Source organism: Saccopteryx bilineata, chromosome 2, assembly GCF_036850765.1.
Source record: "Saccopteryx bilineata isolate mSacBil1 chromosome 2, mSacBil1_pri_phased_curated, whole genome shotgun sequence".
NCBI lineage: Eukaryota > Metazoa > Chordata > Mammalia > Chiroptera > Emballonuridae > Saccopteryx > Saccopteryx bilineata.
Genome location: NC_089491.1, coordinates 79,050,979 through 79,069,021, shown reverse-complemented (window position 1 = coordinate 79,069,021; position 18,043 = coordinate 79,050,979). Strand labels below are relative to the sequence as shown.

General features: G+C 39.8%; 1 protein-coding gene across 3 annotated transcripts in view; it reads right to left on the bottom strand.

Annotated features, from left to right (window-relative positions):
* The window catches only part of SH3GL2 (SH3 domain containing GRB2 like 2, endophilin A1), a 275,024-nt gene that overhangs the window by 80,649 nt on the left and 176,332 nt on the right, over window positions 1–18,043 (bottom strand). Inside the window, exon 1 of one of the 3 annotated variants that reach the window (XM_066257317.1) lies at window positions 16,709–16,786. The exons of the other annotated variants lie outside the window; for them this stretch is intronic. Within the exon in view, the coding sequence (XP_066113414.1) occupies window positions 16,709–16,771 (63 nt within the window). The 5' untranslated portion in view covers window positions 16,772–16,786. Of the gene's footprint in view, window positions 1–16,708; window positions 16,787–18,043 lie in introns of those variants that run through there. 3 annotated transcript variants of the gene reach the window in all.

Below are 18,043 nucleotides of genomic sequence, written 5' to 3'. Positions count from 1 at the left end.
AAGTGTCCATCTGCTTCTCCACCCTTCCCCCTCTTCTCTCTAGCTCTCTCTTCCCCTCCTGCAACCAAGGCTCCACTGGAGAAAAGTTGGTCTGGGCACTGAAAATGGCTCTAGGGCAGCGGTTCTCAACGTGTGGGTCACGACCCCGGCGGGGGTCGAATGACCAAAACACAGGGGTCGCCTAAAGCCATCGGAAAATACATATTTTATTTAAAAATGAATTTATTTAGATTCCTAGGGATGACGTCACAGTGATGGCGCGGTAGGAAGCGATACCGAAAATCTCCCCATAAACTCAACAAGTTCTTCAACCAGAAACAGAAAAACCTATCCTTGGAGTCTTCAGATGCTTCACAACACACCCGAAGGTAGGATCGAGCGAAAGATTGGCTAAATATATGGTCAAACTCCGGGGGAAATAAGGAGTAAGAAATGTTCCGCCTTCCTCTCTAATCCAAACAGGAAGGCTTTCACTGAGAACTGAGAATATAGAAACTAAGGCGGGCATAGGGAGTGAATAGTTCCAGGCTGCGGTACAAACAGCCAAACCAGGCTGTGGCACGGAGATCCAAGCCGTGGAAAAACCTGGGCAATTCAAGCTAACACGCGCGCGCCAAACCCAGACAAAGAAAGACAAGCGGGGCAGCCATTTTCCGCATCTCCTGGTTGGCGTGGTTAGTGGGCAAGAGATTCCTACGAACACTTCAGGGGTGGGCGCCGCCCGTGCTAACCCACAGAGAAGCAAAGTCAGAGGCCTCTGTGTGGGCAAAAAGCAGCATCTCCTAGGAGCCCCAGCGCCCTGAGGGGACCGGGCACGGGGAGGGAGCTGGAGCCAACTCCAACGGCGGAACTTTTCTGTGCGGGAGGAGGGCTTTCGCGGAGCGAGAGGCATCCCGCCTGAGCCTCATAATCTGGTCAGTGCGCACGCACGCAGAGTGGGCAGGAGATTCCTCCGAACTCCTCAGGGGTGGGCGCCCGTGTTTTCCCTCAGAGGAGCAGAGTCAGAGGCCTGTGAGCGGGCCAGGAACGGAAGCCCCAGCGCCCTGGGAAAGCCGCACGGGGACAGAGCGAAAGCCAATTCCAACACAGTAACTTTTCCGTGTGGGCAGAGGGCTTTCTCGGAGTGAGAGGCGTCCCGCCTGAGCCTCATAATCTGGTCAGTGCGCACGCAGGAAGAGTACACAGGAGATTCCTCCGAACTCCTCAGAGGTGGGCGCCCGTGTTTTTCCCACAGAGGAGCAGGTCTGTGAGCGGGCCAGGAGCAGAATCTCAGGCAGCCCTAGCCCCTTGGGAAAGCCGCACGAGGATAGAGCGAAAGCCAATTCCAAAGCTCGATCTTTTCCGTGTGGGTAGGGATTTCACTCGAAGTGTGACCTGTCTGGTCTGACATCCTGGTGGGTGCGCACGGAGAGTGGGCTAGAGATTCCTCCGAACGCCTCAGGAGTGGGCACTCGAGTTATCCCACAGAGGGGCAGAGCCAGAGGTCTTTGAGTGAGAGGAAGCCACGCCTGATTATGCTGGCAGGTCTGACTGACTGAGCCTTACTCAGAGCCCTGTGCTGAGTGGGAATAGAGTGGGGAGTTGCCAGCTCTTTGAGACTCTTACTATCCAGGCAGAGGCAGCAGCAACCCCATAGCTGGATTATCAGGCTTCTAATTGTAGAAGGAAAGACTAGGAGAGAGGCTCCAGGAACACTCTCACAGTGAGAGATCCTCTCACTGTTGGAGCCTATAAACACTAATGAACCTCGACTGCCAACAAGACTGAAGCCCAATACATGACATTGCCATAGAGAATTATCATCTGCAAACCTCTTCCAGAGCGTGCCACAGGGGCAGAACCTGGGGTACAAAGTCACCGACCAGAAAGACAGAAAAGAAAAAGCAAGACGACAACCTCTCAAAATCAAGAATAATCTGCAGATTTTATAACCTATCCCATTTTATTATATTTGTTCGTCTGTGTCTCTTTTCTTCATTCTTGATTTTTTTTTCTACTCCAATTTGGTCATTTAATTCTCTCTCAGTCTTACTCTCGCCTCTCTTTGAACTACACTACCCATAAGTGTTACATCTCCCATTATCTTTTCTTTCCTCCTCCTTTCTCTCTTTGAGGGTTGCAATCCAAAACCCCTAACTCTCTCTTTCTCTCTCCTCCTTTTTTTTTTTTCTTCTTTAAGTGGTTCTATCTTTTCTCTCTCTCTCTCTCTCTCTCTTTTCTCCCTCTATATTAGTCTCTTCCTCTCTCCTTTACGTCTTCTCGCATTCAAACTTCAATAACGAACAAATTATCTTATTTGGGACTCAAACTTAAGTTTGTGGCATTTTGGAGGGTTTTTACTTCACCTTTTTAACACATTAGCAGTGCTCCCATCCCTGGCTCTCCATTTTATCTAGTTTTTGTTCCACTAAATAAATAGTAATTTTTTAATTTTCCACCCCTTTTTCCTGTTTCCCTCTTATTCCTCTCATCATAACTCTGAGTCAGCCAACACCTAAAAGCAAAACATTTTATTCTTGACCCAAATTTTTTCCTAATTTGCTTTTTGTGGGTCTATACTGCTCCCCCCTTTTTTATATATAAATATTTTTTCTTTTTTTTTTTCTCTTTTTTTTCTTTTTCCTTTACCCCTATATTACTTCTCCCCAATTCAGGCCCTCCACTACAGGTATTGTTTGTTCTATTTAGTACAATATAATTCACAGTTCATCACAAGATTTTCTCAAAAAAGAGGGGAGAGGAGAGGAGAGGAAAAAAGGAGGGGAAGGAATTATTCCCTTTTTTTCCTCAAATTTTTATCTTATTTTATTTTTCTTTATTTAATGATTAATTTAAAAAAAACACGCAATTTTTTATTTTTATTTTTATTTTTTTATCCTTTTATTCCTTATAAAATCTCATTAATACTATCAAGAAAACCACCCTCAGATGCCATTAAAGAAGAGAAAATCGAATATCATGGATACAAAAGAAAGAGAGGTAACACAGAGAGATGAGGAAAAATCTATGGAGAAAAAATTTAAGATATTGGAAACCTTGGAGTTAAATGACAGAGAATTTAAAATAGAAATTCTAAAAATACTCAGAGATATACAAGAAAACACAGAAAGGCAATTTAGGGAGCTCAGAAAACAACTCGATGAACACAAAGAGTATATCTCCAAGGAAATTGAAACTATAAAAACATCAAACAGAGATGAAAAACTCAATTCATGAGCTGAAAAATGAGGTAACAAGCTTAGCTAATAGAACAGACCAAATAGAAGAGAGGATCAGCGAAATAGAAGACAAGCAACTTGAGGCTCAACAAAGAGAAGAAGAAAGAGATTCAAAAATTAAAAAAAATGAAATAGCCCTACAGAAATTATCTGACTCCATCAAAAAGAATAACATAAGAATAATAGGTATATCAGAGGGAGAAGAGAGAGAAAATGGAATGGAGAACATACTCAAACAAATAATAGATGAGAATTTCCCAAGCCTCTGGAAAGAAAATCTCAAATTCTAGAAGCAAACAGAACTCCAAGTTTTCTTAACCCCAACAAACCTACTTCAAGGCACATCATAATAAAATTGGCACAAACCAACTGCAAAGAAAAAATTCTCAAGGCAGCCAGGGAAAAGAAGAATACAACATATAAAGGAAGGCCCATTAGATTATCATCAGATTTCTCAACAGAAACTCTACAAGCTAGAAGAGAGTGGACCCCAATATTTAAAGTCTTGAAAGAGAGGAACTTTCAGCCACGAATACTATACCCATCAAAGCTAACCTTCAAATATGAAAGAGAAATAAAAACATTCACAGATACAGAAAAGATGAGAGAATTTATCACCAGAAAACCCCCACTCCAGGAAATACTAAAGGGGGTTCTCCAATCAGATACAAAGAACAAAAAAACAACAACAACAAAGCCACAAGTAAAAGCTCCAAGAAGAACATAACAAAACCAACTTTAAACTGTGACAACAATAAGAAAGGGGGGGAGAGGATGAAGATTAACAGTAGCAAAGGGCGATAGAGGGCAAAAGTACTCACAAAATAGTGCACTACAATGAACAGGGTAGGAACCCTTTTCATTACTTAATGGTAACCACCCTTGAAAAAACCACCACAGAAGCACATGATTTAAAAAAGATAGCAACAGAGGAAAGATGTATGGAACACAACCAAATAAAAACAAAAGATAGAAAAACGAAAGAGAAGAATCAAACAAGGCACAAAACTAACAGAAAGCAATCTATAAAATGGCAATGAGGAACTCACAAGTGTCAATAATTACACTAAATGTAAACGGATTAAACTCACCAATAAAAAGGCACAGAGTAGCCGAATGGATCAAAAAAGAAAATCCAACTGTATGCTGCCTACAAGAAACTCATCTAAGTAACAAGGATAAAAACAAATTCAAAGTGAAAGGCTGGAAAACAATACTCCAAGCAAATAACATCCAAAAAAAAGCAGGTGTAGCAATACTCATATCGGATAATGCTGACTACAAGACAGGAAAAGTACTCAGAGACAAAAATGGCCATTTCATAATGTCCAGTTGTACCAAGCATATTTTCTGATCATAAAGCCTTGAAAATAGAATTCAACTGCAAAAAAGAGGGGAAAAATCCCACAAAAATGTGGAAACTAAACAACATACTTTTAAAGAATGAATGGGTCAAAGAAGAAATAAGTGCAGAGATCAAAAGATATATACAGACAAATGAAAATGATAATACAACATATCAGAATCTATGGGATGCAGCAAAAGCAGTGATAAGAGGGAAGTTCATATCACTTCAGGTATATATGAACAAACAAGAGAGAGCCCAAGTGAACCACTTAACTTCACACCTTAAGGAACTAGAAAATAAAGAACAAAGACAACCCAAAACCAGGCGAAGAAAGGAGATAATAAAAATCAGAGCAGAAATAAATGAAATAGAGAACAGAAAAACTATAGAAAAAATTAATAGAACAAGGAGCTGGTTCTTTGAAAAGATCAACAAAATTGACAAACCCTTGGCAAGACTTACCAAGGAAAAAAGAGAAAGAACTCATATAAACAAAATCCAAAATGAAAGAGGAGAAATCACCACGGACATCGTAGATATACAAAGAATTATTGTAGAATACTATGAAAAACTTTATGCCACTAAATTCAACAACCTAGAAGAAATGGATAAATTCCTAGAACAATACAACCTTCCTAGACTGAGTCAAGAAGAAGCAGAAAGCCTAAACAGACCTATTAGTAGAGAAGAAATAGGAAAAACCATTAAAAACCTCCCCAAACATAAAAGTCCAGGCCCAGACGGGTATACCAGCAAATTTTATCAAACCTTCAAAGAAGAATTGGTTCCTATTCTACAGAAAGTCTTCCAAAAAATTGAAGAAGAAGCAATACTTCCAAACACGTTTTATGAGGCAAACATAACCCTTATACCAAAACCAGGCAAGGATGGCACAAAAAAAGAAAACTACAGACCAATATCTCTAATGAATACAGATGCTAAAATACTAAACAAAATACTAGCAAATCGAATACAACAACATATTAAAAAAATAATACATCATGATCAAGTGGGATTCATCCCAGAATCTCAAGGATGGTTCAACATACGTAAAACGGTTAACGTAATACACCATATCAACAAAACAAAGAACAAGAACTACATGATATTATCAATAGATGCAGAAAAGGCTTTTGATAAAATACAACACAATTTTATGTTTAAGACTCTCAACAAAATGGGTATAGAAGGAAAATATCTCAACATGATAAAGGCCATATATGATAAACCATCAGCTAACATCATACTAAATGGCACAAAACTGAAGGCTTTCCCCCTTAAATCAGGAACAAGACAGGGTTGTCCACTCTCTCCACTCTTATTTAATGTGGTACTAGAGGTTCTTGCCACAGCAATCAGACAAGACAAAGAAATAAAAGGCATCCATATCGGAAAAGAAGAAGTAAAGGTATCACTTTTTGCAGATGATATGATCCTATACATCGAAAACCCCAAAGAATCCACAAAAAGACTTCTAGAAAAAATAAGCCAATACAGTAAGGTCGCAGGATACAAAATTAACATACAGAAGTCAATAGCCTTTCTATATGCCAACAATGAAACATTTGAGAATGAACTCAAAAGAATAATCCCCTTCACGATTGCAACAAAAAAAATAAAATACCTAGGAATAAACATAACAAAGAATGTAAAGGACTTATACAATGAAAACTATAAACCATTGTTAAGGGAAATCGAAAAAGACATTATGAGATGGAAGAATATACCTTGTTCTTGGTTAGGTAGAATAAATATAATCAAGATGGCCATATTACCCAAAGCTATATACAAATTTAATGCAATTCCCATCAAAATTCCAATGACATTTTTTAAAGAAATGGAGCAAAAAATAATCAGATTTATATGGAACTATAAAAAGCCCCAAATAGCCAAAGCAATCCTAAAGAAAAGGAATGAAGCTGGGAGCATTACAATACCTGACTTCAAACTCTATTATAGGGCCATGACAATCAAAACAACATGGTATTGGCAGAAAAATAGACACTCAGACCAGTGGAACAAAATAGAAAGCCCAGAAATAAAAGCACATATATATAGTCAAATAATTTTTGATAAAGGGGCCAACAACACTCAATGGAGAAAAGAAAGCCTCTTCAACAAATGGTGCTGGGAAAACTGGAAAGCCAGATGCAAAAGAATGAAACTGGACTACAGTTTGTCCCCCTGTACTAAAATTAACTCAAAATGGATCAAAGATCTAAACATAAGACCTGAAACAATAAAGTACATAGAAGAAGACATAGGTACCAAACTCATGGACCTGGGCTTTAAAGAGCATTTTATGAATTTGACTCCAATGGCAAGAGAAGTGAAAGCAAAAATTAATGAATGGGACTACATCAGACTAAGACGTTTTTGTTCAGCAAGAGAAATTGATAACAAGATAAACAGACAGCCAACTAATTGGGAAATGATATTTTTAAACACCTGCTCAGATAAGGGCCTAATATCCAAAATATACAAAGAACTCATAAAACTCAATGACAAACAAACAAACAATCCAATAAAAAAATGGGAAGAGGATATGAACAGACACTTCTCCCAGGAAGAAATACAAATGGCCAACAGATATATGAAAAGATGCTCATCTTCTTTAGTTATTAGAGAAATGCAAATCAAAACTGCAATGAGATACCACCTCACACCTGTTAGACTAGCTATTATTAACAAGACAGGTAATAGCAAATGTTGGAGAGGTTGTGGAGAAAAAGGAACCTTCATCCACTGTTGGTGGGAATGTAAAGTAGTACAACCATTATGGAAGAAAGTATGGTCGTTCCTCAAAAAACTGAAAATAGAATTACCTTATGACCCAGCAATCCCTCTACTGGGTATATACCCCAAAAACTCAGAAACATTGACTTGTAAAGACACATGCAGCCCCATGTTCATTGCAGCATTGTTCACAGTGGCCAGGACATGGAAACAACCAAAAAGCCCATCAATAGATGACTGGATAAAGAAGATGTGGCACATATACACTATGGAATACTACTCAGCCATAAGAAATGATGACATCGGATCATTTATAGCAAAATGGTGGGATCTTGACAACATTATACGGAGTGAAATAAGTAAATCAGAAAAAACCAGGAACTGCATTTTTCCATACGTAGATGGGACATAAAAGTGAGACCAAGAGACATTGATAAGAGTGTGGTGGTTATGGGGGGAGGGGGGAGAGGGAGAGGGAAGGGGGAGGGGGAGAGGCACAAAGAGAACTAGATAGAGGGTGACAGGACAATCTGACTTTGGGTGATGGGTATGCAACATAATTGAACTTTAAGATAACCTGGACATATTATCTTTGAATATATGTATCTTGATTTACTGATGTCACCCCATTAAAAATAAATACAATAAAAAAATGTATTTATTTAAAAATGTATAATAAATATGTATTTTCCAATGGCTTTAGGCGACCCCTGTGTTTTGGTCATTCGACCCCCGCCGGGGTCACGACCCACAGGTTGAGAACCGCTGCTCTAGGGCCTCCACCTCAGGCGCTAGAATGGTTCCAGTTGCAATGGAGCAACTCCCCAGATGAACAAAACACCGCCCCTTGGTGGGCATGCTGGGTGGATCCCGGTTGGGCACATGCGGGAGTCTATCTCTCTGCCTCCCCGCTTCTCACTTCAGAAAAATACAAAAAAAAAAAAAAAAAAAAAAAAAGAGGGCAGAGGGATCTGTACTCAGAAATGCTACAGTATTTTACCCAAAATGTGCATTTTTTTAAAAATTATGAGACACGTAGAAAACAAAAGACAAAACAAAACCTGGAAAAGTCTGACCTATACACAAGAAACAAACAAACAAACAAAAAAACAGGCAAGAGAAACTCACAGGTGCTCAGAAGTTAGACTTAACAGACAAAACTTGAAAACAGCCATTATAAATATGCTCCACAAACTAAAGGAAACTATGCTGATAGAAGTAAAGAAAGTTATGATGACATTGTCTCATCAAATTGGGAACATCATTCATTAAAAGGCAGAAATTACAAAACAGAACCACATATAAATTCTGAAGTTAAAAACTATAGTAAGAAATGAATCATCATCAGAGAAGCTCAGCAGTAGATCTGAACTGGCAGAAGGAAGAAGCAGTAACCTTGATAACACATGAACAAAGACTATGCAATCCAAAGAGCAGAAGGAAAAAAAGGTTTTTTAAAAAAAATACATTTTATTTATTGATTTTAGAGAGAGGAGAGAGAGAGAAAGGCAGGAGGAAAGAGGAGTGGGAAGCGACAGTTTGCAGTTGCTTCTCGTATGTGCTTTGATGGGGCAAGCCCAGGGTCTCGAACCAGTGACCTCAGCACCCCAGGCCGATGCCCTATCCACTGCACCACCACAGGTCAGGCTACTCACTCGTTTTTTAAATTGAAAATATAAGACTTCAAAGTTTGTACAAATAGTGGGCACATTCAAGAGAAATCAGTCTTCCCGAAGACTGATTATTATATCAGTACTACAAAAGAAGATAAGAAATACAGAAGGTGAGAATTTGAAGGTACATTATGAAAACTTTGCTGTAGAAACAATGAAATCCACAAAGATCATTTACTTATATTGCTGCAATAGGCTCTCAGGAAAGGTTGTTTTTTGTCCCCCTGTGTATTTTAAGTATGCTTTTACTGTAGAGTACTGTGTATATTTTACAATCAAAGCAAATTTACTAATCAGATACCAGTGATTTAGATAAAAGACACCTGTGAGAGAAAGGGGCTCAGAGCAGCAGCGGGGCTGAGAGGACGAGCTCCCTCCAAGGACCCGTTCATTATATTTCGAATGCCCTGGACCGCAGCCCTCACCTCAGCCACCACTTCCTTCTGGAAGCCTGTAATCACACAGGGACATAAATTATTGACAGAAGAAAACGCCTAATTTACAGAGAAAGTAAGTGGTGACAGCAGGGGCCCTCTCGGAGAAAAGAAGTGATCCAGAGGGGAAGAAATCCTGATGAGCCATTTGGTAACAAGGAATTTTTCTAAACCAACATTTTATTGCACACTCAAAAGCAAGGTAGTTAAATTACAAATATAAAACAAAACAAAAAGAATATTTCCAAAAGGAAATGGATGTTATGATGGCATGAGAAAACGGTTTCTCTTGAGTAATGGATGCTAACTGTAATCAATAAGCCCTTGTCCAGCACAGAGACAATAACAGTTACATACCTGTGAGAATCTATGAGTTGCTATTATTTAGAGGGAAAAGTGTCATTTGTTCAAAAGTGGAGGCTAAGAAAGCTCACTAAATGAGAGGTTTTCATAATCCCATCTGCCTTCTCTGGGCAGGTACCAATCAAGGCTGAGGGTGCCTTAAGGAAAGGCTGGAAAGCCACACTCGCTGGGTCCAGTTCTCCACTTCCCAGTTACGTCACCCTTGGCATGTTGCACTTCCTCAGTACCCTCAGACCCCTCATCTAAAAACAGTCTCCAGACTGTATTTCCAAAGGACTATGGAAACTGGGGAAGAGTGAGTCCTCAGCTATTATTACGAATATTCCACGTGCATCTTGGGCTACATTTTATTTCACTGCGGGTAATTATCACTAAGAACCCCAGTGCATAGTACTTTGACCATCAGTTTATAAGACCATTAGTTCATAAGAACTTTGGTTTTTTTCCCTTTTGAAAGGGTCAGAAAGTCTAGGCCATCTTAAGCATAGCATTGAAAAATAACCATTAAAAGAGTATTTATATTTGCCAGTGCTTTATTTGCTTGTTGCCTCTACTGCTTCTCTCCCATGACGGGTCCCTGCAGCAACAATTAGTGCATCGAGGACGCATCAAGCAGAAAGGTCTGCTAACTTTCAGAGTGCTGTTCACCATCCCTATTCAAACAACCCTCATTTTTCACACTGTAGCCTCTTAAAGCAAATAAAAGTTTGTTTTTCCTATTCCTCAGACAAGTTTTGGTTTAGGAATTTGGAATATCCTTTATACTGCTGTGCTTGAGAGGACATGTCCTCCATAAGATGGTTGTAAAGATTAACTAATAAAGATTAAGCTAATATGTGTGAAAGTGTACCAAACTGTGTCTAGCATTCAGTGAGTGCTTTAGATGTTGGCTATAGTTGTACCGATACTATTTAATTGTTACATATTTCATATTATTATTGTAACCACATTATTAGTGATGCAGACAGGCGGAGTGAAGTCTCTGGCTCTAATTCAGCCTACAGAGTTCATTCCCTCCCTGGTAAGAGATCATCTGGGGTCACAAGGCAGGCGGCCTGAGCATCCCTGCTGACATCACTACCGGGTTCTCTGTAGAGCTGCCCCAATTTCACTGCCCTACTTTCCCAACTAACAGTCAAAGCCACAATGTCACCCCGTTAAATTTAATACTGAGAAATATCTATGTAAGTGCACACGTGTGTGAGCACACATGAAAATGTACTTTTGGCCCAGGCCAGTTGGCTCAGTGGCAGCGTGTCGGCTTGTCGTGTGGATGTTCCAGGTTTGATTCCTGGTCAGGGCACACAGGAGAGGTGACCATCTGCTTCCCCACCCCTCATAAATTAAGAACTACCAGTTTAGATAGCTGTACATCTTGAATCCTCAAGACCTTCAAGCTTTTAGAAAGTTAAATTTAGAAAGTTGAGTATTAGAAGTCCTTTACTTTTATTGCTCTCATTTCCTTCTATGTCATTTCACCCACGTATCAGAAGAATACTAGAAAGTCAGTTTCTTGTTTCTTTTTTCCTCTCTCTGCTACAAAGAGCCAGGAGATCATGTAGTTAGTTCATCTTTGCTGCATCAGTTCTTGGTACCAAGTTAATTTCTTTGTAAGAACAGATGCTGCTAAAATTATAACTTTAGAGCCAAGTAGAATAAATTAAAACATCTTTCCTTCTATTAATAAGCTGCAAATTCCTATCTACTTGGCAATGATAATTTGGTTTGTTTTGGACAACTACAACTTTATAAATAAAATATTCAACAAATAAAATATATGGAAGTTTCTGTAAATAAGTAACTGTTAAAAATATTCTGATTATCAAAAACTATACAAGATTTATGCTGTGGTTCCAGCGCACCTGTATAATTAAGTTAACCAGTATCACCCCAATACATTCAATTTATATATCAATATATTATATGTGTGTGTGTATATATATATATATGACTTATAGCTTATTATATGCTGTGGAAGAAAAAGTATAGAAATGACTCTTCACATAGTACTTACTACACTTTAAATATTGATAAGCACAGGGCATTAAAACTTTCACATTCAGACATGTGTGTGACTTCAAAAGCTTAATTTCATATTCTAGATAAGATCTTGTTCCTTTTTTACATTCATAATTTGTTCTAAATTTGGAAGATCATAAAAACAGTAATTAGAAATAATTCTGGCAAATATACGGTGACAGAAAGTAATTTGACTTTGTATGATGGGCACAACACAATCAACAGTTCAAATGCAATAGAAACGTTTACCTGAAACCTATGTACTCTTATTGATCAATGTCATCCTGTTAAATTTAATTTTCTAAATAAGGAGAAAGAAAAAAGAAAGAAATAGTCTTGGAAACATTTTCTATAGTTTAGAAATAGTTTTAAGTTGTAGAGTTTTAAGCTTTAAGTTTTAGAGTTTAGAATCTTAGAGAGCTTAGACACTTTAAAACATAAATAGGCCCTGGCCAGTGACTCAGTGGATAGAGCATCAGCCCAGCGTATGGATGTCCTGGGTTTAATTTCTGGTCAAGGCACACAAGAGAAGTGACCATCTGCTTTTCTCCCTGTCCCATCTCCCCCCCTTTTCTCTACCTCTTCTCCTCTCACAGCCAGTGGCTCAGTTGGTTCGAGCATTGGCCCCGGGCGCTAAGGATAGCTCAGTTGGTCAGAGCACATCAGCCTCAGGCACTAAAAATAGCTCGGTGCTTGAGCATAGGCCCTAGATGGAGGCTGCCAGGTAAATCCCATTCAGGGCACATGTGAGAGTCTGCCTCACTATCTCCCTTCCTCTCACCTTAAAAAAAAAAAAAAGAAAGCAAATAACACTCAGCACATTTAATGCTAAGACAGGGTGAAGTAACACCTTCTCTGATGTTGAGAAGGCACTTCATTTGCAATTAGTTTTCCCAATACCACTAAGGAACGGGTAGGTTTTATTATCCAGATTCTATTCAGTAAGCTTAGAAGTAGCCCACTCAAAATCATATAGCTACCCTGACTAAACCAGGGTATACAGGTATCTTCAGGCTAGGTTAAAGAGTCTTTGAGAACCAAAACTGTCTAACTTACCTTTTAGACTATTCACAGTATAAATTCCTAATTTAAAAAAAAAAAAAGAGAGAGAGATTCAAAGGTTGGGGAAGGCAAAAACCAATACAGAGTCAGAGCCAGGGCAAGATTTTATGCCCTCACAGCAAGTCTCACACCTCCACCAATGTTTCTCAAAGTGGGATGGATCCACCAGTGCTGGGATTATCCAGAAACAAATTCCAAGTACACTGCACCCCCCCCCCAATACCAACCAAATGACTAAATCAGAATATCTGGAGGTGCAGTCTGAAAATCTGCATTTTTAACACAGTCCTCAAGTGTAAGAACTGCTGCCACACGTGTGCTCAGCAAACCCTGACCTCAGCAGCATGCCCTGTCTCTATATAGTTCTTCTTCTTAGTTTCGTTTATTATAATGTTGGCAATGTAATGAGATGCTTGAAAAATTGCGATGAGAAGCCCTCACATCTGATGGGGATACAGCAGGACCTAGTGCTAGAAAATCAGGATGTCTGAATTTTGCACTGCTTTCTTCCAAAAGTTGTTTTCTGATTCCCCACATTTTAAATGCAGATGTATTATCTTTGGAATCTAGAGTTTCAGTGTCAAGGAAAAAGGCATCAATAGAGATTTACAGTGATCCTATCTTAAAATATCTGAATTCATTTAAAAAGTCACCAAGCTCAAGTCGTCTTTTACAAAAGCTGAGTCCAAATAATCTATAATCTGCAGGAGAAAAACTTAACATATTGTTAGGTTTCTACCCCTTCCCCCTGGGGGCAACACCACATATCAAAACTCATTACTGGGTGGAGCCCAAAAGTTTCAAACAGAACCTTAAACTGAACTGGTCAAAGGCATAACAGGCTTCAGGAAAAATAATGGGAACAGACCTGCTGTTGATAACATCTTTGACTACTGTTGATAATAATACCAAACATACTTATTAATAGTCCTTTTTAGTGTATAAACTACACTTCAGATACTTTATTTAATTTGACCATCTGTAAAATCCTGGGAGGGGCCTAATACACTTTGCACATCTCTATTAACAGACATTTTATCTCTTTGCTGCATCATTCGGTATCTCTTTCCTGGTGAGTTTCTGGGAGGCACAGACAGCAGTTTCTCCTCTGCACCCAGCATTAAAGAAGGTACTCACAGATACAGAAATCCTTAAAAAACAATTCTAGAGATGAGACCACTGAGGCTGTGAGAGGTCAGGAGATATTCACCCTGGAGAGAGGACATGACAGGAAGCAGCAGGCAGCCCTCAAACATGAGTGGGGCCACTGGGTGCAGAAGGGACCAGACTAACCACATGACTTCATTAGACAAATTTTGATGGTAGTTAGTGGAAGACAGATTTTAGCTCAGATAAGACAAGAATTTCTAACCATGAGAAACATCTAAAATAGAAAATGTATTCTTTATAAGGGAAATTTGCCCACTGTGTGAAAGTCTAGGGCAGTGGTTCTCAACCTGTGGGTCGCGACACCGGCGGGGGTCGAACAACCAAAACACAGGGGTTGCCTAAAGCCATCGGAAAATACATAATTATTATACAATACATTTTTAAATAAAATACGTATTTCTGATGGCTTCAGGCAACCCCTGTGTTTTGGTCATTCAACCCCCGCTGGGGTCGCGACCCACAGGTTGAGAACCGCTGGTCTAGGGAAAACTATGCAGAGAGGGTTTTAGTAATCAATTGGAGAGTTGGCCCCATAACCTATAAAGTTTCATCCAACTAATGCAACTAGAAGACTCCATGAGTCTGTCCCTTGAGACAGCTTACAGTTGTTAACTGGTGGAAAGAGGATGAGACCAGCCTTGTATCATGTGGTTCCCACTGGACCACAGTGGATGCCTTTGAAAAACATTTAGCTAACAGGTTCTGACAATTCAAACGGCATTCTGTCAGGCTTCAGTTCCCAGGCAAGGTAGAATAAGAAGGACTTATTTATCCTCCTGCCTGAAACTAACCAACCAATCATATGATACATACATATGCACATGCACATCTGTGCTCACGTGTACGTGTATGTATGTCTGTGCGTAGAAAAAGTCTTCAAGACTTGGCATTAGGAAATGAAAGACCGCAATCCCTGATTGGTATGAAACAAATGAGATGCACCCCACAACAGCCCAGCTCAGAGAGGTTCTCCAGCCCACAGAGAAAGCAGGAAAAACACAGGTGAAGCCTCAGAGATCAGAGTCTGAGGAGAGCCAGGCAGCTAGGCCTTGTAAGCCAGAGTCCCAGGGTGGAGAGAGCTACACATGCACACAGAGAGAACTGTAGAGGTCTGTAGAGAGTCCCTTGACTATTCAGTGGACTGCAGACCGCACACGCATGTGAGAAAACTATCCAGAACTGCATAAAGAACCACCCAAGGTTAGAGGGAACAGTGCCTATTCCCACCAGACGTCACTGACCAAGCACTGAGCAGAGAACTCAGAGAGGTCATGACTCAATAGAGCAAAGTCAGATGCTTTAGCTCAGGGGTCCCCAAACTTTTTACACAGGGGGCCAGTTCACTGTCCCTCAGACCGTTGGAGGGCCGGACTATAAAAAAAAACTATGAACAAATCCCTATGCACACTGCACATATCTTATTTTAATATAAAAAACAAAACGGGAACAAATACAATATTTAAAGAACAAGTATTTGGCTCAGTGGTAGAGCGTCAGCCTGTCGTGCAGGAATCCCAGGTTCGTTTCCCGGCCAGAGCACACAGGAGAGGCGCCCATCTGCTTCTCTACCCCTCCCCCTCTCCTTCCTCTCTGTCTCTCTCTTCCCCTCCCGCAGCCAAGGCTCCACTGGAGCAAAGTTTGCCCGGGCACTGAGGATGGCTCTGTGGCCTCTGCCTCAGGCACTAGAGTGGCTCTGATTGCGGCAGAGCGACGCCCCCTGGTGGGTGTGCCGGGTGGATCCCGGTCAGGTGCATGCGGGAGTCTATCTGACTGCCTCCCTGTTTCCAGGTTTGGAAAAATACAAAAAATAATAATAATAAATAAATAAATAAATAAATAAATAAATAAATAAATAAAAGAAAAGAACAAGTAAATTTAAATCAACAAACTGACCAGTATTTCAATGGGAACTATGGGCCTGCTTTTGGCTAATGAGATGTCAATGTGCTCCTCTCTCTGACCACCAATGAAAGAAGTGCCCCTTCTGGAAGTGCAGCGGGGGCCCGAAAATGGTCTCAGGGGGCCGCATGTGGCCCGCAGGCCGTAGTTTGGGGACCCCTGCTTTAGCTACAGAGTAAATATTGCTCTGGTCCTCCCCCAAATATCTTTTTATTATTATTATTATTGATTTATTTTTAGAAAGACAAAGAGGAAGGGGGAGAAATGGAGTTGAAGGGAAGCATTCATTTGCTGTTCCACTTAGTTGTGCATTAATTGATTGCTTCCCATGTGTGCCCTGACTGGGGATCAAACCTGCAACCTTGAGGTTTTGGGACGATGCTCTAACCAACTGAACTAACCAGTCCTAGACAATCTTAAAAGCAAGACCCAAAAGGATAAAACTGTTTTCAGTATTATTAACTTAGCTGTATCCCAGAACTAAGTTAAAAAATATAAAAATACCCTATAAGGTAAAATTCATAGTATCACACAGCCAAAAATTATCAAATATGTAAAGAAGCAAAACAAAAAATTTATAAAGAGAAAAACCAACCCATCAAACCCAACCAAAAACTGACAGAAGTGATAGAATTAGTTGACAAGGATGCTGAAAGAACTATACAGAATGCTTCTTGACTTATGATGAGGATATGTCCCAATAAACCCATTAAAAGTTGAAAGTATCATACATTGAAAATACAGTTAATACACCTAAACTTCTGAACACAGCTTAGCCTAGCCTACCTTAAACATGTTCAGAACAAAACCTCCACTGAAACGCTGGTAACAGAGTGCACTGCAGAGCATCCGTTGTTTCCCCTCGTGATCACATGGCTGATGGGGGCTGTGGCCGGCCGCCACTGCCCAGCATCAGGAGAGTATGGTACCGTGCATCACTAGCCCAGGAAAAAGACAAAATTCAAAATTCTAAGTTTTGTTTCTACTAAATGTTTATTGCTTTTACACCATCATAAAGTTGAAAAATTCTAAATCAAACCATCATAAGCTGAGGACTGTCTGTAGTTGTATTCCACATATTCAAGAAGTTAAATAGAGACACAGGTAATATATATACAGTTCACTCTTGAACACATGGATTTGAGTTGTGCATGTCCACTTATACATAGATTTTTTTCAATAAATATGCAAAATAAGGATTCAACCAACCATGTATGCAGAGTACTGACTGTATGCATTCATCTACACCATTTTACATAGTGTCTTGCACATCCATGGATAGAGGATGAAGGTGGTCCTGGAGAAAACCTCCTGTAGATATTGAGGGAGGATGACAGTTATGATTTTGGGGAGTCAAAAGTTATACGTGGATTTTCAACTGGGCAGGGCCTCAGTGCCCTTAACTCCCATGTTGTTCAAAGGTCAACTATATATAAAAAAGATGTAAATCAAACTTCTAGAGATGAAAACTACAATGTCTGTGATGAAAAATACTCTGGATGCCATTAACAACACAAAATACTACAGAAAGAAAAGGTTATTTAAATTGAAAATACAGCAAAAGAAACTATCCAAAAATCAAACAAAGAAAACAATGTATCTAAAAAATAAATTAAATGAGCATCAGTGATCTGGGTGACAACTTCAGGTGAGCTAACATAAGGATATTCAGAGCATAGGAAAGGGAGGAGAGTTGGTAGAAGGCGCAGGGAAAGAATATGAAGAATGGTTTAAAATATTCTAAACATGAGGAAGACTGTACACCCACAAATACGGGAAGCCTAATACACCCTAACACACAAAATTGTGAAGAAAATTTCACCATAGCAAATCACAATCAAATTGCTCAAAACCAGTAATAAAAAAAAAATCTTAAAAAGCATTCCCGAGGAAAGAAAACATGCTGCATACAGAGGATGACAGGAATAAAAATTCTGGTTGAGAGCACAAACAATACACAACGAAAAGATCTTCGATCAACACTTTAAAATACTAAAAGAAAAACATTGTCAACCTCAAATTTTATATACAGTATATACCCTTTTAAGAGCAAAGGTAGGCCGGTTGGCTCAGCGGTAGAGCGTCGGCCTGGCGTGCGGGGGACCCGGGTTCGATTCCCGG